The sequence below is a fragment of the Nomascus leucogenys genome, chromosome 9 (assembly GCF_006542625.1).
Source record: "Nomascus leucogenys isolate Asia chromosome 9, Asia_NLE_v1, whole genome shotgun sequence".
Classification (NCBI taxonomy): Eukaryota; Metazoa; Chordata; class Mammalia; order Primates; family Hylobatidae; genus Nomascus; species Nomascus leucogenys.
This window is the reverse complement of record NC_044389.1, coordinates 101,375,232-101,400,779: the sequence shown is the minus strand read 5'-3', so window position 1 is coordinate 101,400,779 and position 25,548 is coordinate 101,375,232. Positions and strand designations below refer to the sequence as shown.

The following is a 25,548-nucleotide window of genomic DNA, read 5'->3' as shown; positions in this document are numbered from 1 at the left end:
TCACTTGAACACCTAGAGGCCCTTGTAGGGTTATTAATTGGACTAATTTCAAGATTGTTGTGTCTCAGGCAATAGGGAGATTTGAGGAGGGGAGAGAAATGGGGGAATGGTTGGTCGACGGAACAGTCAGCACACACATTTATCGATTCAGTTTGCTACTTACATGGGCACAGTTCCTGGCACCCCAAAACAATTACAACAGTAACATCAAAGATCATTGATCACAGATCACCATAGCAGATAAAATAATAATGAAAAAGTTTGAAACATTGTGAAAATTACCAGTATGTGACAGCTACACAATGTGAGCACATGTCACTGGGAAAATGGTGCCAACAGGCTTGCTTGATGCAGGGTTAAAAATCGCAGTATCTGCAAAGTCCAATAAAAGGAGGTATTCCTATTCCCAAAATACAGAAAAACATGTTACAGTTTACCAAAAAAGACATCAAATGGTCAATAGCACATGAAAAGATACTCAATACTATTGGTCATCAGGGAAATGCAAATTAAAATCACAGTGAGATTCTACTACACATCTATCTGTAGGAGATTGGTCAGAGTGGTGGGAGAAACTACAGGGAAAGAAACAGGCTTTTGGAAAGGTCAGAAGGCTCTGCAAAGCTTCTGGGGGAGAATAGCTGAAGGCAGCTGTTCTCTAACCCTGAGGCAGAGGGCAAGGAGTAGGTACAAGGGAGTGTAGGGGAATTTATCTTAAACAGGCTTGTTTACTTATGTTGACCAACTTTGATCAGGCGCACAAACGTTCCTTGAAAGGGGAACAGTAAATGTTAATTACACACAGACTGTGTTTGCTCCAGGCTTTCTGCATTATGCCTGCACTGAATAAAAGCAAGCAGCTCCAGCTTCTCACTGTTGCACTTTGGCCCCTAGGGCCGCACAGCCCCCTAGCTGTTCTTACACTGCATACCTGTCTGGGTAATCCTTTCATCCATTGCTCAGCCTGGGTCTGTCCCACAGACCCTATCAGAGTGGCTAAGATGAAAAAGATATTGGTGGGGAAGTTGGGTAAGTGGAACTCTCGTACATTACTAGTTAGTGCGGAAAATGGTACAACTGTGTTGGAAAATAGTTTGGCGGTTTCTTACAAAGCTAACATATACTTAACACATAACCTAGAAATTCCATTCCTAGATATTTACCCAAAAGAAACAAAAACATAGCCACAGAAAGACTTACACCTGAATATTTATAGCAGCTTTATTCAGGACACCCCCAAACTGGAAATCCAACCCAAATGCCCACCAACAGGTGAATAAATTCTGGGGCATATTCATACAATACAATAAACCATGGATCCATGCAACATGAATTGCCAAATATTATGCCCAGTGAAAGAAGCCGAAGTGTGTCCTGTATGACTCTGTGTATATGAAACTCTAGGAAAGACAAATCTACACGATAGTGACAGAAAATAGATAAGTGATGGGTTGGGGCTGGGGCTGGGAAGAGGCACAGGCCTTTTGGGATGATGGCAATGTCTTGTATCTTGCTTGTGGTGCGGCTATGCAGATGTATACATTTGTCTGAATGTAGCCAATTGCACACCTAAGATATGCGCCTTTTACTGTATGAAATTTATACTTTAACACAGTTGATTTTAAAAATATCACTATAAACGTGCCTGTCATCCCAGCTACTAGGGGGGATGAGCCAGGAGGATTGCTTGAACCTGGGAGGCGGAGGTTGCAGTGAACCGAGATCACACCACTGCACTCCAGCCTGGGCAAGAGTGAGACTCCAAAAAAACCAAAAACCTACTATAGAAGTCTTGGTCAAGCAACGTTCCCACAGACTTGGTTCCAATTCTGTTTCAGATCTTATTTCCAAATTACTTAACCAACTTACAGGTGTGCATTACCATGCCCAGCTAATTTTCATATGTTTAGTAGAGACGGGGTTTCACCACGTTGGCCAGGCTGGTCTCCAATTCCTGACCTCAGGTGATCCACCCGCCTCAGCCTCCCAAAGTGCTGGGATTACAGGCATGAGCCACCGCGCCCAGCCAGATTTCACCCATCATTCTTGAAAACTGTATTATTTCCAAATCTCTAGCCATGGATCAGAGAAGTCTATTTTGCACCTAATGGGTTGCTACTAGAGATATACTTAGGCAAACAGATTTGTGCTCCAGATTTTCTAAAATGTCATTAGGTATGATTTCACCTGCTACAAACATCAAGCTTTACTTCTGACTTTATCAGCTTCTACACAGAAACCCAATCCATGCAATCTCTTCCTGTCAACTTTGTTATCCACCAGTCCGCCCGAAGCTTTGAATGTTGAAGTTCCCTTTGGGGAAAATTCCACACTTATTATTCAGAAGTTCCTCATTTGCTATTCAGGATGGTTGGTATCTAAAATACTTCAGATTTCCTTTTGGTGTTTGGAAAGGGAAAATTTATTTTAACAAAACTCGAGACAAAGATGGTTTTCTTTAGAAAGCCATTTATTTCCTCTAAACAGAAAAAGGCACAGTAAAAAGAGAAACAAAATCTATTGTGAAGATTATAAAATTTAGATCAATCAGGTTCTCCTCGAAGGACACGGTTGTTGTTTGCTAGTTCAGATCACTGTGTACTTACCTGTGCCAGTGGCCTGTGATTACACATTTAATCCCTACGTTACCAATGACAGGTTAAGAAAAATAAAACACGTATGTTGGATTTGCATGAAAGCATTTCATAAAGGTTGATAAGGAAGGTAGGATTAGGCTGGGCACAGTGGCTCATGCCTGTAATCCCAGTGCTTTGGGAGGCTGAGGCAGGTGGATCATTTGAGGCCAGGAGTTTGAGACCAGCCTCGGCAACATGGTGAAACTCCTTCTGTATTAAAAATACAAAAATTAGCCAGGCACGGTGGCGCACGCCTGTAGTCCCGGCTACTTGGGAGGCTGAAGTGGGAGGATTGCTTGAGCCCGCGAGGTGGAGGTTGCAGTGAGCCCAGATTGCGCCACTGCACTCCAGCCTGGGTGACAGAGCAAGACTCTGTCTCAAAAAAATAAGTAAAATAAAATAACAAGTTTCCCTACCCCACCCCTACCGACTGCTTCTCATCCTCAAATATGCTAAGAAAGCACATGCACAGAGCACCTCAAAGCAAAGTCCCCCAAGATTGAGCAAAACTAAGAAGTGACAATTATGTTTTAAATTTATTTTAAAAGTTAAAATCAAATTGTAAAAAGGCATCCAGATGCAGCTCGCCCTCGGCCTTTACAAGCATATTATACAACTTATATAACAATATACAAGTCAATACGGACTGCAATGATACCCTCTGTTCAAACAAGAACATTGTTTTTCCCATAAGAAAGGGATTGCTCAGACACCAACCTGGTGTTCAAGTTCGGTTGTGACCTATTTCATACACATAGCTGTTTTAAGTTAATGAGATAAATAAATCTACCCTAAATGAGCCATTAAAAACATCAGTTTCAAGTGCTTTCTGGTTCTTATTAATAAATACTTTATTCTTTTCTTTAGAAAAAATTGAAAAGCAACCTTCTATAAAGTAGAAGTATACTCCTAAAAGAATAGTTATTAGGATATAACCTTAAGAGGAACACAAGTTAGATACAGCACCTTCCACCCAATCAGAGCAGAGTTTTATGAAATCTAAGGTATGTAAATTTTATTTCTAGCTTTTGAAAACCTAAATCAACCATCTCCCACAACAACCTCCCAAAAGTGTTATGTCCCTAACATAATAACATCTTAGGGGAAACCTAAATTACTTTTAGCTAGAGCTCAAGCTTCAATACAATAATTCAACCAATTTACCCAATCTTTAGCTGGTATCAACATTCACTTAGGTCAAATGATATTTGGAAACCCAGGTTGCCCAGATGGAAGAATCTCCTGAATGAAACCTTTGCTGTGGTAATTTGCATAGGGGTTGACCTCTCATTCTTTTTTTTTTGGAAACAGAGGTGGGTGGATTGCTAGTGCTCAGGAGTTTGAGACCAGCCTGAGCAACATGGCAAAACTCCATCTCTACAAAAAATACAAAAATTAGTTGGGCTTGGTCATGCACGCCTGTAGTCCTAGCTATTTGGGAGACTGAGGTGGGAGGATCGCTTGAGCCCAGGGAAGCCGAGGCTGCAGTGTGTCACGATCGCACTACTGCGCTCCAGCCGGGGTGACAGAGCGAGACCCTGTCGTAAAAAATAAAAAAATTTACAAAAATAAAATGAGATTTTACCTATTTCTATCACAGGGCTCCACAATAATGTAAGAGCAGAGAGCCTTCTTTCTCTCTCCATATATAAGCTGAAATGCAAAGTGGTTCAGTGGCTTGATCAATTTCAAAGAGTAAAACAGAGATAACAGAATTGAATGAAGAAATCTGGCTTGACTATATTAAAGGCAGTGATCATCATTATCTAGATGGGAAAAAGTTTTATTATTTGTAGAAATCCAGTGCTAAAAAATACATTTCAGGATCACTCAGTCCAATCTTCCTGATTTTACAGATGAGAAAACTGAAGCCCAGAAGTTAAGCAACTTACCTGGAGTAAGAATTAAGCTAAATTAATTCTTTTGCCTCTGAGTGTTTGTATAAACACTAGAATTTTGTTATAATAAAGAAGTGAACACTCTATAACCAAAAGATACAGAAACATAGCTCTCTGTTTACCTTCCAATTTTTGGGCAAAAACTTCAATGAATGAAGTAATGCAATCATCCACACTGAGCTTAGAAAAGACAATGATAACTTGGTTTTCCACTTAAATGTCAATGTTAAATGTGGTATCAAACCAACCCAGTGGCAGAAAGTAAGTAGGCAAAGCTTATGGGCTTAACAAGCATTTGTTTTTGACGGCGTCAATCAGGAATCAGTGGACAATACACAGCCAATCCTTTGCTTTCCAGAGTCACAGGAGGCCAGGAAGCCTGTGGGAAAATGTCTGAAGTTCGGGTTATTTAAGGCTGTTCAGAAATTTACCATGTTCTTCTCCTCTTGGTAACAGAGTTTCTCCTCCTATCTTTGGACCAGTCTTTTCCTAGAAAAATGAAAATATTTTAATAGGAGATGGTTCAACATTATTGGCACGGGTCACTAAAAGGAGTCAAAAATTAGTACGCAAATGGCATACCTTTAGCATTCCATCCCGTTCCCATTTGTAGAGGCCACAGTTACTGAAACAGAACAGATGGATTTACTCAGCAGGGTGGTGTAGGCCCACTCACGTAAAGACGACCGTGCTCACTGCACCTGGGGAAAGTAGGCCCCCATTCAAGGAGAAGCTGTTCAAAGTGACATTCGTATTGTATGCCAAATCTGAGGTTATGCTTGAATGTGACAAAAATAAACCTGCACTGACTTGGGAAGTGGTCTGTAGGTCCTTACAAAGCTAGAGGCTTCAGAGATGGAGCTTCAAATGATGGCACCACAGGGATCCACGCGCTGCAGGTAATGAATGCACCCTTGGTTTTTACAACTGATAGTGGTTGGGATGAGACTCAGATTTAAGGAGCTGGCACTCTGGTGCAAGACAATCTATGTTTGGCCCCTTTCTCCTCTTTTTTTTGGAGCAAAAAGGTTGAGCTAAGAAAGGAAAAATCTTCTTTCTAGTCTGGATCATCCTTCTCCCTTTCTCTTTATAACCCAAAAGCCTTTACTCACTTTCTTTTCCTTTTTTTTTTTTTTTTTTTTTCTAGAGAGATGGGATTTTGCCATGCTGCCCATGCTGGCCTCAAACTCCTGGGCACAAGTGATCTGCCCGCCTCAGCCTCCCAAAGTGCTGGGATTACAGGCGTGAGCCACTGCGCCCAGCCTCCTTACTCTCTTTTTATTCAAAGGGCCCAGGGACTCTTGTTTTGTTTTTATTTTTTTAGAGACAGGGTTCACTCTGTGGCCCAGGCTGGAGTGCAGCAGTGCGAGCACAGCTCACTGCAGCAGCCTTGATCTTCAGGGATCAAGTGATCCTCCTGCCTCAGCCTCTTGAGTAGCTGGGACCAAAGGTGTACACCACCATGCCCAGCTCATTTTTAAATTTCTGTAGAGATGGGGAGTCTCACTATGTTGCCCACGCTGGTCTTGAACTCCTGGGCTCAAGTGTTCTATCTGCCTCAGCCTCCCAAAGTGCTGGGATTACAAGCATGAACCACCAAGTCCAGCCCTTCTTGCTCTCGTTTTTAAAATGGTGGGTGACTTCCACCCTGAGAAGGCATGTGAACACTATGGTGAAAACTTATTTCCTACAAAGTTTAATCTGGGAAAAAGAGAGAGAAAGAGAGAAGACATATAATAAAGCCAAGGAAGTATGTCTGCCAGCTCCCTTGGATTTTAGAGGGTTGGGGTGGGGTGGGGATGCTCTGCCTGTCTCCCCTTCCCCTTACCTAGCTTAGAGTCTACTCATATTGGTCTGTTCTCATGCTGCTAATAAAGACATACCCAAGACTGGGTAATTTATAAAGGAAAGAAGTAAAACGGACTCAGTTCCACATGGCTGGGGAGGCCTCACAATCATGGTAGAAGACGAAGGAAGAGCAAAGGCATGTCTTACATGGCAGCAGGCAAGACAGCATGTGCAGGGGAACTCTTCTTTATAAAACCATCAGATCTCATGAGACTTATTTGTTATCATGAGAACAGCCTGGGAAAGACCTGCCCCATGATTCAATAACCTCCCACTGAGTCTCTCTCACAACTTGTGGGAATTATGGGAGCTACCATTCAAGATGAGATTTGGGTGGGGACACAGCCAAACCGTATCACAATTCCTGCCCTGAAAGGTGGCACGCCAGTGGCCTTAGCCCTTACAGCCTCCCAACCATCACCTTCCACCTCTACGGACTGGTTCAGTATCAACGGAGAGAACTCTGGTAGCCTATATGTAGATCAATGATAAAATTGTGAAAAAAAACAAAACAAAACAAAAAAAAAAAACATCACTATTCTAGTCAGGAGTCAGCCAACTACAACCCCAATCCAGCACATCACCAGTTTGAACGCAGCTGTGCCCAGTTGCCTGTGTATTATCTATGGTTGCTTTCAGCAGAGCTGTGTGGTTGTGACGGATCATCTGGCCCACAAAGCCTGTATATTCACCACTGACATTTTATAGGCAATGTGTGCTGACTTCTGTTCTAGATCAAGAACTAGCCAAGCATGGTGGCTCAGGCCTGTAATCCCAGCACTTTGGGCAGCTGAGCCCACTTGAGCCCAGGAGTTCGAAACCAGCCTGGACAACATAGTGAGACCCTGTCTCTATAAAAACGTAAATTAAAAAATTAGCTGGGTGTAGTGGTGCACACCTGTAGTCCCAGCTACTCAGGAGGCAGAAGCAGGAGGATCGCTTGAGCCCATGAGTTCAAGGCTGCAATGGGCTATGATCATGGCACTGCACTCCAGCCTGGATGACAGAGTGAGACCCTATCTCAGAAAAAGAAGGAAAAAAAAAAAAGCAACTGACAAAAGGTCCAGAAAAAGCATGGTTCTTAACATCACAGTGCCATCTGGAGGCTGAAAGGCATTGTGCCCTTCCATTTGTGCCCTGTACTTAATGAACAGAATTTTTTTTTAATTTTTCTAACGTTTTCTGTAAGCTCTTGCTATAAGGACATTTTTAGTCATCTATTTTGGAAAGAAGTCAAGTATCAATATATAAATAACTACTTAAAAATTATAATCTAGATTGTGAAAAATTGGCAAGCCAGCTCCTGGTAAAGTGATGAACTGGCCCGGGTTCCTGGCTCCCTCCCTCGGATCTCTGGATCGACCCTGGAGAATCTGAAGTGAGAGTGAAGTATGAATTCCAGGAAGTAAACAACAAATGAAAATAAGCAAGCACACAAAAAGGCAGTGATACTATCCCAGTGAGAGCTCTTGACAAGAATAAGAACTCATTGAGGTGAAAGCACTGAGGGGCTGAGGCCAGGGGACATGTGTGGGGAGGGTTAGGGTGCACGCAGGTGAAATGTGATGGGTGCTGCCTTGGGCACTGTCATCAGTTAGGAACAGCAGACCGATGAACATAGCGGGCACAGACGCATCCTACAAACACAGAGCCGAGTGAGAAACAAAATCAAATGAGACATCTAATTCTGTACCACCTATGTGAAATAAAAATGGCTGCATAGCAAGCAGTACACATTCACAAGAAAATTAACAAGAGGATCACAGCAACCATTGGAGAATGGCTGAGGATGGTGTGAAGGGATGGGATGGAGGGAGAATGGGTAAGAAGAGCACGTGAATGAGTCGGGGATGGCACTGGATGGACCTGCGATGGCAGCATGCTGCACCAGGGAGGGTTCCTTAACCCAGCTCCAGAGGTGCCATCGTCGTATTCTACGTGAATGATGTTCCTTGACTGTCAAACACGGCAGCTCTGCCTCCGTATCTGACGTTGCCCCCAAAAGTAAAAAGAGAAACAAAAGACCCTTACAACACACACAGTTAGCCCATCGCACCTGTGGGTTCAACCATCCCATCTGCGGGTCCAAAGTATTCGGAAAAACACTCATCATCAGAGATATCATCTTATACCAGTAAGAATGGCTATTATTAAAAAGGCAAAAAATAACCAGATGCTGGCGTGGATGTGGTGAAAAGGGAATGCTCACACTGGTGGGAATGCAAATTAGCACAACCTTGTATAGAAAACATATGAAGATTTCTCTAAGAACTAAAAATAAAACTACCATTCAATCCAGCCATCCCACACTGGGTATCTACCTAAAGAACAAGATATCGGTATACTGACTTCTGCGCATGTATGTTTATCGCAGCACTAGTCACAATAGCAAAGACATGGAATCAACCTAAATGCCCATCAAGAGATGACTGGATAAAGAAAATGTGGTACATAAACGCAATGGAATACTGCTCAGCCGTAACAAAGAATGAAGTCATGTCTTTTACAGCAATGTGGATGGAACTGGAGGCCATTATCCTAAGTGAAAAAACTCAGAAACAGAAAGTCAAATACTGCACGTACCCATTTATAAATGGAAGCTAATGTGTATGCAAGGACACAGAAGGTGGAATAATAGACACTGAAGGGTGGGAGGGGGCAAGGGAGGAGAAATTACTTAATGGGTGCAATGTACATTATTTCAGGTGATGGCTACACTAAAAGCCCTGACTTTACAACTACACAAACTATCCAGGTAACAAAATTGCGCTTGTGCCCCTTAAATTTATACAAAAAAAAAAAAAAAAAAAAAATATATATATATATATATATATATATACACACACACACACGGGAAGCACAATAAAAAAAAATACAATAAAAGACAAAAAACCAAACACCACATGTTTGCACTCATAGGTGGGAATTGAACAATGAGAACACATGGACACAGGAAGGGGAATATCACACACCAGGGCCTGTTGTGGGGTGGGGGAGGGGGGAGGGATAGCATTAGGAGACATACCTAATGTTAAATGACAAGTTAATGGGTGCAGCACACAAATATGGAACATGTATACATATGTAACTAACCTGCACGTTGTGCACATGTACCCTAAAACTTAAAGTATAATAAAAAAAAGGAAAGAAAAAATAATATAACAACTATTTGCAGCATTTACATTGTATTAGGTATTCTAAGTGATCTAGAGATGATTTAAAGTGTATGGAAGGATGTGTGCACGTTATATGCAAATATGACACTATATCAGAGACTTGAGCATCCACAGATATTGGTATAATGTGGGGAAGAGTGCTGTCCTGGGACCAATGCCCCTTGGATACTGAAGAATAGCAGTCCTCACAAGCTAAAGACATTTAAAATGATCAAATAACTGTGGAGTAGAGAGAGGAAAAAAATATTATGTGCATCCTAGCCCCCAACAAACACACACATGTTCACCACCCCACCCTATGATTCTTCACTTATGTATTCAACAAACACTTCTGAGGACCCCCTATGGGCCAGGCACTATATTAGGTGTTGGGGACAGCAGTGAAAGGGTAGGGTCCCTTCCTTCCAGGGATTTCAGTTAACAGCTTGAGTCCCAAGGGTAGCCTGCAGCTATAAGAAGGCACGAAATGATCATCCAAGGGAACAGAATCACAGACTCTGGAAAAAGAGATGAAAACCCCCACGTGGGACAAAGAGCTCCAGGTGATTCTCATACCTGCAGTGCTTGTTCGGGAGTCTGTCCAAGGAGATGCTTCTGTTTCCACAGGGACATTTGAAAAACCTCTTCACGCCATCGTGCCAGTGGTATTCGTGCTGCTCACTGACACAGGTCTCCAGCAGCTTGAAGTGGGTGTAGGCACACTACACAGAGCAACAAAAAACCCACACATCCGGTGAACAGCCTTTGAGGACAAATGCTCAGCTGCAGTCAGGGCAATCTGTTCTACGACCAGCTGGTCTCTCATCACCACCTTGGCCCTTGGTAGGGGACTGGGCCACCTTCGCCTCTTGCTACAGTGACCCATGTGATTGCCCGACTCCCTCACACTGATACCACCGTTTCTCACATTTGGCCCAATTTCTGATCCAGCATAAAGTACACAATAACTTTGTTATCGTGTAACATGTTCCATGACGACAATAGCAAGGGCAGGAGAGGAAACGTACTGTAAACCCCTAAATAGCTTCGGTCAGTCTGTGCTAGTCATTATGGCCCCTTGCTTATATAGGATGCTGAGGCTTGGGATCTATTTAGAAAGACTAATCAGCAGCTCTTTCATTCTCTTCTACGATCTATAAAAAGGATATAGGCTTATTCTTACTCCCTATTAGCAGCAAAGCCAAGAAAGAGAGATTAAGGAATTCACTTTAAATTTCCATCCTCAGAAGGACCAAAGAGAATGAGAAGGGGTGGGTGAACAGCAAAACATGTGCAGGAGACAGCAATGTAACTTCTGGGAATTACACTGAGTTTGATCAATAACCCGAGACTTGGACGACCTCAGAAAGTGCACAGCAGAGTGGTGAGCCCAAGGCTGGCATGACAATGGCCCCCTAAAAACGTGCACACCCTACTGTGGCTGTGTGGAGGAAGTGAGGAAAAGCAAGAATGCTGTGACTCAGAAGCTGGGCAAGGAGATGATTCTCCCCTACAGCAGCCCCATCTGCAGGAAACCCGGCCCTGGCTACACCCTGATTTTAGCCCAGCAAGACCCACACAGACTTCTGATCTACATAAGAGATAATAAATGTACACTGTGAGGCCAGGCATGGTGGCTCATGCCTGTAATCCCAGCGCTTTGGGAGGCTGAGGCAGGCAGATCATCTGAGGTCAGGAGTTCCAGACCAGCATGTCCAACACAGTGAAACCTCATCTCCACTAAAAATACAAAAACTCGCTGGGCAGTTTGGTGCATGTCTGTAATACCAGCTACTCAGGAGGCTGAGACATGAGAATCGCTTGAACCAGGGAGGCAAGGTTGCAGTGAGCTGAGATTATGCCACTGCACTCCAACTTGGGTGACCGAGTGAGACTCTGTCTCCAAAACTAACTAAATAAATAATAACAATAAATGTGCATTGTGTTAGGCCACCTCATTTGTGATCATTTGTTATGGCAGCAACAGGAGACAAACCCACCAAGTCCGCGTGCAGGTCCACCGCTGTGTCAGAGTAAGATCTGTCATCTGGGGTGAAATGCAAGGGTGGGTTTGTGTTTCCTGTCTTCCAAAAATTACGTTTAAAAGAATCATCTTTACTTATGCTCCAAGACAGAAACTTTCTCAAGGAAGCCCTACTTTTGGTGGCAGCTGATTCGGAACTGACCCCCAAATACCTAGGAGAGCTAAAGTGTTAAAAGGAATAAGACAGAGAAAAGTGCACTTGGTAAGCTACACCACTTCCACCTCTTTTGCAGGTTTATTAAGTAGGCTGATTTGCCACAGAGGGATTGTGGGAACAAATGGTAATGGAAGGAACAGTGTTCAGCAAGAGGTTTCTTCTTTCTTGTCTTTTTTCTTTTTGACATAGGATCTCGCTCCATTGCCCAGGCTAGGGTGCAGTGGCGTGATCATAACTCACTGCAGCTTTGGATTCCTGGGCTTCAGTGATCCTCCCGCCTCAGCCTCCCAAGTAGCTGGAGCCACAGGTGTGCACCACCACACCCCACTAATTTTTTATTTTTTGTTGAGATGGGGTCTCACGATGTTGCCCAGGTTGGTCTCAAATTCCTGGCCTTAAGTGATCCTCCTGCTTTGGCATCCCAAATTGCTGGGATTCCAGGCGTGAGCCATTGCACCCAGCCCTTTCTTCCCATGTTTAATCAATGTTGAGAATAGAGGACTTAGATTTTTCTAACAGATTTATGATAAAAATTCTGCAAACACAGATGATGATATAATCCATACTCTGGCTTGAGACTCAACAGAGCAGGTTGAGCCAGGAATAGGGAAGCAGTGGTGGATCATAACATGAGAAGCCAAGGGGTTCAACCACGGTCCCAAGGCCTGAGAACACTGAGCAAGGATACACCAGAACCTGAGAAAGAGTGGTCAGAGCCACGCGGACCCAGTGGTCCAGGGGAAGAGATGTTAGGGCCCATCCAAACTGGGGGCTGTGGTCAAATGAGAGAAGAATCCCCTTGACAAACACTCCATCAGCAGAGCACAGCAGCCAGTTCAGGCAGGAAGCCAGGTCTTGGGCTACCTACGCCCTTTCTTTCCAGCCTAATTAACTGACACATCACGAGATAGGGCCCCAGATCCCACAGGTTCTCCACATGCTGCTGAGTCACAAAAGCACCACACAGGGCCCATGGGTTGCTGCAGCCCCCGCCTTCACCCACCGTCTTGCATGTCACGACACGGCACTTCACTTCTCTGATGCTTCTCATCTTTTCTTCCATTTGTTCTTTTTTCACCAGTGGCTCAAAGTAGCGCTCCTGCATCTCAGCCTCGGCCTGGAATGACAGGGCATAATGGAAGACCTGTTACTAAATCCAGTATGCACTCAGGCAGCGCAGTAAGAGTGACCTGATGATTATTCAAATGACTCAGCAGATAATAATCAAAACAACAGAACGAAAGAGGCAGGCTAAGTGTGAGAGGGCCCTGGATAGCACCTCATGAGCTGCAAAGCAAAAGATGATGATGCATAGAAATGAGCTCTTAATATGCAAAAACAAAGGGACATGAGAGCATTTGGTGATTTTTATTTTTATTTTATTTTTGAGATGGAGACTCGCTGTCACCTAGGCTAGAGTGCAGTGGTGCAATCTCTACCTTACTGCAACCTCCGCCTCCTGGGTTCAAGCAATTCTCCTGCACCAGCCTCCTGAGTAGTGGGGACTACAGGTTCCTGCCACGATGCCCAGCTAAATTTTTGGATTTTCAGTAGAGATGGGGTTTCACCCTGTTGGCTAGGCTGGTCTCAAACTCCTGACCTCAGGTGATCCGCCTGCCTTGGCCTCCCAAAGTGCTAGGATTACAGGCATGAGCCACCGCACCTGGCCCATTTGGTGATTTTTAAAGCACCAAATACAAATAAACACTCCTAACATGACAGTATCAGTATGTCAAGTGTGTGCCTGAAGGCAGTTATTTCTACTGTTCTAATACAGACTCCACATACACAAGGTATTCCAGGCCCCCACTGATGAGTTTCCTGGGTGCACGGAACATCAGGGAACAGCCCTGAGGGCAGAGATGCTTGTGGCAGAATGTGGGTGCAGCGATGGGGTTAGTGCTGCCCCACAGACAGGAGGGCCCGGGGCCTCAGGTGCCACAGAGGTGAGGTGCTCAACTCTGTAGGCTGCAGAGTCAGCTCTGGCATCTCTCCTGAGTTTCAAGTCCAGTGAAAAGATATGATGCAGAACTGTCTCGTTAATTATTTGTTAATCAAAGGAAGAGCAGATCATTCGGGGTAGTGATACGAATGGGGATATTTTGAAAACTGGTGGCAGCACTTTCTTTTTCATTGCAATGATTGCTACCTCTGTGGCTGGCGGGCACCAGGGGTGCTGCACTGTCTGCAATGCATGCGACAGTCACTAGCACGACCAAGGATTGCTTCTCATCCTGCCTGGCTTCTGTGTGCTCTATGAGACATCTGTGTGGATGGGGAACCTGATTAAAACCCTAGAATCTAACTGCTTTCTACACAATCCTACAACATTTGTGCATGGTTTTAACCTATGTTGACTATTCCAAGAGTAAAACTAGACTCCTGTGTATACTGAGAGACAATGGTACTTTGGCTTCTAAGGATTATTTACTTAAACACACACACACACACACACACACACACACACACACACACACACACACACAATCCAGCCTGGGCAACATAGGTAAACCCTGTCTCTAAAAAAAAAAAAATTAATTAAAAAAAAATTAGCCAGTCATGGTGATGCGCCTGTAGTCCCAGCTACTTGGGAGGCTGAGGTGAGAACATCACTTGAGCCCAGAAGTTCGAGGCTGTAGTGAGCCCTGATGGCGCCACTGCACTCCAGCCTGGGGGACAGAAAAAGACCTTGTCCCAAAAAAAACAAAACCTCCCCAACCCAACCCCCCCCACAAAAGTACATTATCTAGTCCTAGCTACTCAGGAGGCTGAGGTATGAGAATTGCTTGAGCCCAGGAGTTCAAGACCAGCTTGGGGAACATATGGAAACCCTGTCTGAACACCCCTCCAACCCCTGACAAAAGCCCTACATTCTCAAAGCAATAGATCCATGCTATTTACCAAGACACAAACCTATGTGAGCCTCCATTTCTGGCTCATTTACACTGGTAAGTCCAAGCCTCTGATGACTTTATTACTTCCCCTAAGCTAGTTCTGCCTCTGCATTTATGAATCCATAATGAAATCTGTATCTTTATCACAAATATTTTCATTTTTTCTTATTTGCATTAGGATATTTTTTTTTTGAAATGACTAGTATAGGTAATTCATATTATCTATGAATTTTATTTCAAGATAAGGAAGCAAAACAAAATACTTGTTATTAAAAAGGGTCCTTGGGTGTGATGGGGTTAACTACTGATTTAGAGCATTTGAAATGCCAATATAAAAATACTGGAATGGGAAAACTCTTTTTGCATATTGCAAGGCAGAAAAGAGCAGCAGTGTAGAGCCATTTAAACATAATTTCACAGCCATAACCAAATGCAAACATTTTTATAATATTGATATCTATTTAAGTCATGTTAAATCAAATGATATTCTTCAGTAAAGAGACAAGGACAAAGCTAAAATCTATTAGAAATTCTCCTGTTCTTCAAAGCAAACGCAAACAAACTGACATATACCTACTTCTAGATTTATGTAAAAAGCAGATTCTTGGCTGGGTACGGGCATGGTGGCTCACGCCTGTAATCCCAGCACTTTGGGAGGCCAAGGCAGGAGGATCACTTGAGGTCAGGAGTTAGAGATCAGCCTGGCCAACATGGTGAAACTCTGTCTGTACTAAAAACACAAAAATTTGCTTGGTGTGGTGGCAGGCGCCTGTAATCCCAGCTACTTGGGAGGCTGAAGCAGGAGAATCGCTTGAACCTGGGAGGCGGAGCTTGCAGTGAGCCGAGATTGCGCCACTGCACTCCAGCCTGGGCCACAGACTGAGACTCCGTCTCAGAAAAACAAAATAAAACAAACAACAGATTCTTGGTCCTACAGCTAGCACCTTGGCTTTGAAGGACATTGGACATCAACACCATCCTTGAGCTTTTGGGCTCTTACCTCTTTCAGGATGCCTGTGTGTTTTGATTTTGCTTTTAGGATTTTCTGAAATTCCTCAGATTCCAGGTAGGCAAGTTGTTCTCTCCTTTTTTTCCTGGCAGGCTCCAATTCATCCTCAGCTAGGGCACAAGGAACAAACAGCAGCAGTGACCAAGAAATTTCAGAAAGCCAGTGCGCCTCATCAACTCCATTCCCTCCCACTCCCTCCTCCTCTGCCTACCAGCCCTTCAAACTTGACCTACCCAGCTGGTCCCAGCAGGGAAAAGCTCTCAGAGGTGAGCCAAGAAGCTGAGCCTAGAATGTGGGGTGGTGGCAGATTTTACCACTAAATAGAATCTCTTTTTCACCTTCAAATAGGCAGCTGACGATAATAACAGATAACAACAATGTTAAATAATGTTGACAATTATGTTAAAATGATATTGCCAACTTCAGAGTTTTAAAAATAAAGATACCGCAATTTAAAACAAAGGAATTCTAGTTCTGTCAAAGTAAATCTTTATGCTAATATATATATGTACAAAGATCCAATGAGCAATCCTATTCCCAAGTATTCAAATTGTGCCCAATTTCATTCCAATTTAATGTGATTATAAAAAAAATCAGTTCCAGCTCACGTCTGTAATCCCAGCACTTTGGGAGGCCAAGGCGGGCAGATCACGAGGTCAAGAGATCGAGATCATCCTGGCCAACATGGTGAAACCCCATCTATACTAAAAATACAAAAAAATTAGCTGGGTGTGGTGGCGCGCGCTTGTAGTCCCACTTACTCGTGAGGCTGAGGCAGGAGGATCGCTTGAACCCAGGAGGCAGAGGCTGCAGTGAGCCAAGACTGCGCCACTGCACTCCAGCCTGGCAACAGAGCAAGACTCCATCAAAAAAAAAAAAAAAAAAAAATCAGTTCCACCTGTAGAAATTCTATATAGGTATTCAATATAGGAGGAAATGGAAGTAATTGCTTGATATCTGGGTGCTGGTTTGGGTTTAGAACATATTTCCCTTAGAAACAGTTTCTCTTTCCCACTGTTAACTGTGAAACTGCAGTACCTTGAGAAGAAAACATGGTGTTTTTTTCTACACGTTCCTTCACCTCCAGGATGTCCTGAGGGTCCTTTTGCTTCTTCTTAATGCTGTTTGGGTTTGTTTTTGTAAGAACCTGGCCTTTTGTCCTTAATTTGGTGATAGCAGCTAACTAGAAAAAAGGGAATGAGAGGGAGGTAAAGATCTAAAAGATGACAGAGGCACTTATAGACCTGGATCCCTTTTTTATTATTAACCAGTGAATTCTAGCTGTTCTCTGACAGAAATTGGCAGAACATATCTTAATTTTACTTAGTATTATTAACACAATTACTAGAATATAATAGCATGGGAGACAGGTCTATATGTTGACCAATAAAATCTTAGTTTATTTAAATATAACAAGTTTGACATCAGCAAGACTGCAGGCTTCCAGATCCATAAAGGAGCCACATCACCATTTTGGAAGTTTTAGAATCAGAGAGAATTAAGATACAGTTCCATCCAGCTCTGCCATGGACTAGCTTGTAACCCAAGGAAAATTACTTAATTTTTCATTTATAAAATGGAAATGGGGCTTGGCATGGTGGCTCTTTGTAAACCCAGCACTTTGGGAGGCCGAAGCAGGTAGATTTCTTGAGCTTGGGAGTTTAAAACCAGCCTGAGCAACATAGCGAGACTTCATCTCTACAAGAAATACAAAAATTGGCTGGGCGTGGTGGCTCATGCCTGTAATCCCAGCACTTTGGGAGGCTAAGGCGGGCGGATCACAAGGTCAGGAGATCAAGACCATCCTGGCTAACACGGTGAAACCCCATCTCTACTAAAAAATACAAAAAAATTAGCTGGGCATGGTGGTGGGTGCCTGTAGTCCCAGCTACTCGGGAGGCTAAGGCGGGAGAATGGCGTGAACCCGGGAGGCAGAGCTTGCCGTGAGCCCAGATCGCGCCACTGCACTCCAGCCTGGGCAACAAAGCCAGACTCTGTCTCAAAAAAAAAGCAAAAATTAGCTGGGCAGGATAGCGCATGCCTGTAGTCCCAGCTACTCAGGGGACTGAGGTGGGAGGATCACCTGAGCCCAGGGAGGTGGAGGTTTCAGTGAGCTGTGATTGCACCACTGTACACCAGCCTGGGAGACAGAGTGAGACCCTGTCTCAAAACAAACACACAAAAAAAGGGAAGGAAATGATGATATAGCATTGACCTACCTTTTGAAGGTCATGGTTGTATGGATGAAATAAGATAACATCTGCAAAGTATGAATCTTTACATAGTAAATACATTCCTGGCCAGGCGCAGTGGCTCATGCCTGTAATCCCAGCACTTTGGGAGGCTGAGGCAAGTGGATCACTTGAGGTCAGGAGTTCGAAAGCAGCCTGGCCAACATGGTGAAACCCTGTCTCTACTAAAAATATAAAAATTAGTCAGGCATGGTGGTGGGCACCTGTAATCCCAGCTATTCGGGAGGCTGAGGCAGGAGAACCAATTGAACCCAGGAGGCGGAGGCTGCAGTGAGGCGAGATCGGACCACTGCACTCCAGCCTGGGTGACAGAGCGAGACTCCATCTCAAAAAAAATAAATAAAAATAGATAAATAAATAAATAAACATAGTAAATACACGGCACACACATATCACAAGTACAGAGTAATATGGACATGTGCCATGGTTATTATAGGTATTACTGTTGTTATTATTATAGGTAAGGTTTTGGCATACAGCAAGCTTTGCCCTTCATTTGGCTGCAGCTGCTAACTTGAGGGAAGAGAGAGGCTCGATCAGGGAACTCAGGAAGCGGGCAGGTGGGGCTCTGGGTGCCCTACCCCTACTTCAGCCACAGCAACTCAGCTTTCACCTGTCATGGGACTGGACTTTTGTGTAAGATTTCTTTTAAAGGAGTCTTGGTTAGGCACAGTGGCTCATGCCTGTAGTCCCAGCACTTTGGGAGGCTGAGGTGGGACTGCTTGAGTCCAGGAGTGCAAGACGAGCCTGGGCAACAAAGGGAGGCCCCCATCTCTATAAAAAATACAAAAATTAGCCAAGGCATGGTGGCGTGTGCCTGCAGTCCCAGCTACTACTTGGGAGGCTGAGGCAGGTGGATCAATCAATCCTGGGAGGTTCAGGCTGCAGTGAACCAAACTGCACCACTGCACTCTAGCATGGGTGACAGGAGGAGACTGTCTCAAAAAATAAAAAATAAAATCGCCAGGCATGGTGGCTCACACCTATATTCCTAGTACTTTGGGAGGCCGAGGTGGGCGGATCATTTGAGGTCAGGAGTTCGAGACCACCAGTCTGGCCAATATGGTGAAATGCTGTCTCTACTAAAAATACAAAAATTAGCCGGGTGTGGTGGTGGGCACCTGTAATCCCAGGTACTCGGGAGGCTGAGGCAGGAGAATTGCTTGAATCCAGGAGGCGGAGGTTGCAGTGAGCCGAGATTGCACCACTACACTCCAGTCTGGGTGATAGAGTGAGACTCCGTCTCAATAAATAAATAAATAAATAAATAAATAAAACATTAAAAAAGAAGGATTCCTTAAACCACCATTTTACAGTCTCACCTCAACAATTCCAAGAATTGTTTTCCTACTGTCAATGCCTCTGGTTATAAAACACTATCTTCCTCTAGGCTACCTCTTGTAGCCTGACAAGAAAAAGTGTTGAGATAACAGATCTAACTTTCTTTTAATATTATGTTGACACTACCATGTTTTCAAATTACACTGACTCTAATGATCACGATCAATAAACAGCTATTAGGTGTCTGTCTTTCCTCCAGCTCTGCCCTACAGAATGCAAACTCAAGTGTTAAAGAGAAAAGATGCCAGTTACCTTTTTGGCTTCTGCTAAAGCACTCAGTTTTGGTCTTGGTGGTGGTGACTCATCATAAAAGAGAACATCATCTCCTTCCAAGACACCTCGCCCCAGCTTGGGCGTCATTGTGGCCGGGGCTCCCTCCAGCCTGGGGAACTCGGATCCTGTCCGTGGAGGCTGAGCAGCGGGCTGTCTTGATGAGGATGGCACAGCTGGGCTCTCAACTTCACTTGAGTTCTGCAGAAATCTTTAAAGAACATACAGTCAAAATATGCAAACAGGGTTTACGAAAATAAAAACTCTAGAACTCAAAGTGGACTGGGAGGTGGCAGGCAGGCCACCAATTGGGAGCTAGTTGTTAGCAAAATAATGTCCCCTTCTAGGCTGGTAATTCAAATTTGCACATGATAAGAACAATACTAGCTTTACTAACTCCTCCTGAATTGAGTTTTCTTTGAATAAGCTGTAATTGTCCTAACACTTTAGAACTGATAACTGTTTTTATCAATCGGCTGTCCAGTGGATGTCATCCACAAGGCACACAGCTGAAGATGCGGTGTGAACTGTATTCCCACCCCTACCGTCAGCTCTAGGGCCTGTAGGAACTCATTGCACATCCCTGCATCTTCGTTTACGCTACTGGGAAGAGACAATACATGTGAGACATTTGGAAGTCATTAATGAAAAACACTGTCACTTGCAGCGATTATTTTACATCTCTTTTTTTATTTTTTTTAATTTTTTTGAGACAGAGTCTCGCTGTGTCACCTAGCCTGGAGTGCAGTGATCTTGGCTCACTGCAACCTCTGCCTCCTGCGTTCAAGTGATTCTCGTGCCTCAGCCTCCCAAGTGTTGGGATTACAGGTGCGAGCCATCACGCCTGGCAAAAAATAGTTTTAAGAGCATTTTACTTTTATTTTTGGAGACAGGGTCTTGCTCTGTCACCCAGACTAGAGTGCACTGGCACGATTGCGGCTCGCTGCCACCTCTGCCTCCCAGGCTCAGGTGATCCTCCCACCTCAGCCTCCCGAGTAGCTGGGACCACAGTGTGCCTACAAACACCTGTATTGTTTGTAGAGACAGGATTTCGCCATGTTGCTCAGGTTGGTCTCGAACTCCTGGGCTCAGGCGATCTGCCTGCCTCGGCCTCCCAAAGTGCTAGGATTACAGACATGGGCCACTGAGCCAGCCTTGTAAGAGATATTTAAAAACAAATAACAAACCCCAGAAATCATCTAGTCCAAACTTCTCATTTGATCCATGAAGAAACTGAGGCCTAGGATCACATTACTCACAACGGCCAGACTCAGGAGGGGAGCCAGGCCATCCCAGAGCAGTACTCTTCCCAACCCCACAGCCACTCTTGCAAGCTCTAGGATGTGTTTGCAAACTGCCTATCAAATCCTGGGCAAAGATAAGGTTTCCTTGGCCAACAGAATTCTGAAAATTTTCATTACGCAATGCCTTCAAGCTGATGGGCATTCTCTATTTCCCACGAGGCCCCCAACTCTGTACATATTTCTATGTCCACGTATATAATTTATGTCACCTGTAGGCTCAAGATGAATAGCTTTATAGATATCCCACCAGCACTTCAAACTAATCTGCCTGAGACCAAACCCATTCTCTTACTTTCCCAAAGAATTTCCTCTTGTCTTATCATTGACTCCCTTTCATGGATGCAGCTGCCTTTCAGCAGCCCAGATTCGGGATGGCAAAAGGTTCAGCACCAGAGCACAACATGTGTGAGCCCAAAACTCGGCCCCACCATAAACTAGCTCTCTGACCTCCAGGCACACTATTAGTAAAACAAGGCTGAGAAGCCTCCGGAGGCTCAGATGCTGTGTTTATGGAGTACGTATGAAGTGCCTGTGAACCACAGCTCTCATTAGTATTCAGGTGACCTGAGTTCAGGAATCATTCGTTTGTCCACCTACCGTATGCATTTCCACTTGATTTTTTTTTTTTAATTATTAGCTGAAGCCAAGTAACACATTTCCACTTGCGTTTGCCTCTAAAATGACTCCATTTTTAGCGCTTCAGTTTTATCCTTTATCCAAAGAACTGTACTCTACCCACTGGCTCTGCCTGTCATAAAAAAACTGAATTGTGGCAAAACCCAGAAATGGCAGCCAGGCAAACCACTTGCATCCAGGAGTTTGAGACCAGCTTGGGCAACATGGCAAAACCCAGTCTCTATAAAAAAATGCAAAAATTAGCCAGGCATAGTGGCACATGCCTGTAGTCCCAACTACTTGGGAGGCCAAGGCAGGAGGATCATTTGAGCCTGGGACATGGAGGTTGCAGTGAGCCGACACTGCGGCATTGCACTTCAGCTGGGGCGACAGAGTGAAAACCTGTCTCAGAAAAAAAAAAAAGAGAGAGAGAAAATGACAGCCAGCGGGTGAACCTATGCTCTCCCCCTTCACAAAAACCCTCTTTACATACATTTCACTCCTTTCCCTTTTCCATGGTGATAACGACTCTAACCTGTACCATTTGGTGTTGGGAGTCACCAGCGTAAGAAATAGGCCGGGCACGGTGGCTCACGCTTGTAATCCCAGCACTTTGGGAGGCCGAGGCGGGCGGATCACGAGGTCAGGTCGAGACCACGGTGAAACCCCGTCTCTACTAAAAATACAAAAAATTAGCCGGGCGTGGTGGCGGGCGCCTGTAGTCCCAGCTACTCGGAGAGGCTGAGGCAGGAGAATGGCGTGAACCCGGGAGGCGGAGCTTGCAGTGAGCCGAGATCGCGCCACTGCACTCCAGCCTGGGTGAAAGAGCGAGACTCCGTCTCCAAAAAAAAAAAAAAAAAAAGAAATAATACAGCCTTAAATGCTATTCAGGTTATGGGAAAACTATTTTAAACTTTCAGAGTTAAAACGCAGCCAACCGAAACCTGAAGTCACATTCTGGAAATCGACGAAGACATTCTGAGGACGCCTGAGATGGATGACCCAAGCGGGGAATATTAAATCTGCTCCTCTTACCGCTTCTCTATTTCTTCTGATTTCCTTCTCCTCATCTCCAACATACGCTGCTTCTGTTGCTTCAAGAGTGCTGAGGCCGAGATGGACTGGATGGTCGGTTTTGGGCTCCCCATGATCCCTGAAACAGAAGCCCACAGACTGAGGGGGTGCCCTGGGCGTCTGAGGGAACACAGGGACACACGTGTGGCTGCGCAGCTGATGGTACCTGAAGCTGTGGCTTTGGCTAAATGTTGTTTTAAGTTCCTGGCTCCACACGTCGGCAGGTCCATCAGTTCCTTGAACTCCTCGGAGCAAGACAGGCTCTTCTGGGGTATTCCTGTGCCAGGTCAACACCAGCTTTAGAGGATTCACATTCAGATAGTTTGAGGTCATATGACATAACACTTTGTAAACTCTGCACTCATAATTTTAGTCATATGTAAATGAAGAAGACGGAATACCAAGAGGAAAGAAAAGAATCCTTAACCTCTATCATCAGACTCATAGGATGGCAGAGTATCTTGAGTATATTTTATTTCTAGTAATGATTAGAATATTAAGCCCTTAAATCTGGGGGTCATTCCATACCCTGTTTCTGGAATATCCACTAAGGATAAGGGTCCCTGATCACTGTTTATGACCATAAGCCCAGGATGGGGGCTGCATTCTCTGATCAAGACAGGTTTTTATTTATTTTTATTTTATTAAAATTTTTTTTGTTTTTATCACCAAGACCCATTTTAACAAAAGATAACCAATAAGTTTGGCCAGGAAGATAATACTGCTGATTCTAATGCTGGGTGTAAAGAGTTGGACCCAGATACACCAAGAAATTTTAAAAAGCATACTAAGGTAAGACACAGCTAAAATCAATATGCTGTTTTTTTCTTAAGGTCCTGCGAACCTGGCTTGATTCCTTTAGGTTAGACCACACCACTCACTAAGTACAGGTGATGACTGGATTCTTATTACTTAACAGTATGAGCTGTATCCATTTTCAACCCTAAAGACTGCTTGCTTGCTTATTTATTCATTTATGTTTGTGCATGAATAAGTTCTTAGTGGTGATTTCTGAGATTTTGGTGTACCCATCACCGGAGCAGTGTACACTGTACCCAATGTGTAGTCTTTTATCCCTAAGACTGCATAATTAAACTGGAGAAAGAAATTTCTTATGGAAAAACAGTTACCGAGCTTTTGCCGTGTTTCCTGGATGATCAAGTTTGTGCCCTTAACAACCAGATTACTCAGAGTGGTTTGAATTTTCTTCTTAGGAGCCACAGCTGCTGCACTGAAATGACAAGTCACGCCCAAAAGGAGAATCACTAATGCCCCAATGCTCTGATGAGGTAAAGAAGGCATAGATATAATCATTTATTACACACACCGTCAAAGTTTCTCAAAACACCATCTAAGTAGGCTTTCTTAATGTCACGGCCCAATAGCATAACTGGTTTATGCACTGTGTCACAGAGGAAAAGCTAGAGGCAGCCTACAAATCCGCTTGAGGCCATTCTGGAAGGAAATTTGGCAAAAGAAATAAAAAAAAGCCAATGCTTTGATCTAGCAATCTGCATATTTATCTCAAAATAATTAAGGATTATGCAAAAATTTAGGATATTAATGGCGGCTTTGTTTATAATGTCACACATTGGAAACACCATTAATGTTCACCCATAGGGAATTGTTTACATGAATTAAGGCAGAGTATGTAAAAGAACACTATGTAGCTGCTAAAAATACATAAGAAAAACATTAATTATTTCACACTGAAAAAAAGTGGATACAAAGAATAGGAACAATATGACCTCATTTTATATTACTAAAAATTTATACATATGAAAAAACAAAACACAACACCTAGGAGTATATTACCAAGAAACTAACAGTTTGGGGATTTTTGTGAGACAAGATCTCACTCTGTTGTCCAGCCTGGAGTGCAATGGAGCAATCGTGACTCACTGCAGCCTCAACTTCCCCAGGCTCAAGCAATTCTCCCATCTCAGCCTCCCAAATAGCTGGGACTACAGGCGTGTGCCACCATGCCCAGCTAATTTTTTTGCATTTGGTAGAGATGGGATTTTGCCATGTTGCTCAGGTGGGTCTCAAATTCCTAGGCTTAAGCAATCCTCCTGCCTTGGCCTCCATTCCCAAAGTGCTGGGATTACAGGTGTAAGCCATCGTGCCTGGCCTAGAACTAACAGTTTTTCAGGTGGTAGGATTATAGTTGGTTTTTATTTTTTCCATTGGTTGGATTGTATGTTCTTTTAAAAGACAAATATACATGTATTGCTTTTACATTGGAAAAATTCAGAAATCATTTTAAATCTCAAAAACATGCTTACTGTTAAAAAAGAAACAGGAAGTGAGTCCTCTTGCCCCATTCCTGTTGGAATGGGAACAGAAATCTGTATTTTATTTTTGGACCAACTGTAGCTGCCTCGTGCCAAGTCCTCAGATATGCTTTATATAATGTGGTGACGAGGCCACCGATTACAAGCTTGTCCAAACCATAGCCCGCGGGCCACACGCAGCCCAGGATGGCTTTGAATGCGGCCCACCACAAATTCATAAACTTTCTTAAAACATTAAGAGATTTTTCTTCTTTCTTTTTTTTAAGCTTATCAGCTATCATTAGTATATTTTATGTGTAGTCCAAGACAATTCTTCTTCCAAAGGGGCCCAGGGAAGCCAAAAGATTGGACACCACTGGATTACAGCGTCAGGGACTCTAGTGACTCTGAATCCCCAGGCAAGGGGCCATGTATGCCTGCCCAGCATCGCCCACTCCCCGTGTGAGGCTTCATAGTATATTCACTCACTGAATGAAATCTGGGTTCCACGAGGTCTGTAGCCTCACTCAAATAGTCGTATGAGAAATAATTAAAAGGTGTTAACACTGTAATTAACACATTTTTAATGGCCCTAACAAAGGTGCACTATTTACATTAGAAGTCAAAGAGGGGCCGGGAGCAGTGGCTCATGCCTGTAATTCCAGCACTTTGGGAGGCCAAGGCAGGCAGATCACCTGAGGTCAGGATTTTGAGACCAGCCTGGCCATCATGGTGAAACCCTGTCTGTACTAAAAATTCAAAAATTAGCCAGGCGTGG

At 43.9% G+C, this 25,548-nt stretch overlaps 1 protein-coding gene across 2 annotated transcripts in view; it reads right to left on the bottom strand.

The window, feature by feature from the left end:
- Positions 1 to 4,404: 4,404 nt before the first annotated feature.
- The window catches only part of MCM10 (minichromosome maintenance 10 replication initiation factor), a 48,803-nt gene continuing 27,659 nt past the window's right edge, over positions 4,405 to 25,548 (bottom strand). For both annotated transcript variants that reach the window (XM_012499327.2, XM_012499328.2), the window contains exons 11-20: positions 23,628 to 23,728; positions 22,664 to 22,774; positions 22,459 to 22,576; positions 19,487 to 19,715; positions 16,680 to 16,824; positions 15,633 to 15,751; positions 12,742 to 12,855; positions 10,114 to 10,259; positions 5,117 to 5,159; positions 4,405 to 5,023 (exon numbers count right to left, since the gene is read on the bottom strand). In XM_012499327.2, coding sequence (XP_012354781.2) covers positions 4,940 to 5,023; positions 5,117 to 5,159; positions 10,114 to 10,259; positions 12,742 to 12,855; positions 15,633 to 15,751; positions 16,680 to 16,824; positions 19,487 to 19,715; positions 22,459 to 22,576; positions 22,664 to 22,774; positions 23,628 to 23,728 — 1,210 coding nt within the window. In that variant the 3' untranslated portion in view covers positions 4,405 to 4,939. The remainder of the gene's footprint in view (positions 5,024 to 5,116; positions 5,160 to 10,113; positions 10,260 to 12,741; positions 12,856 to 15,632; positions 15,752 to 16,679; positions 16,825 to 19,486; positions 19,716 to 22,458; positions 22,577 to 22,663; positions 22,775 to 23,627; positions 23,729 to 25,548) is intronic.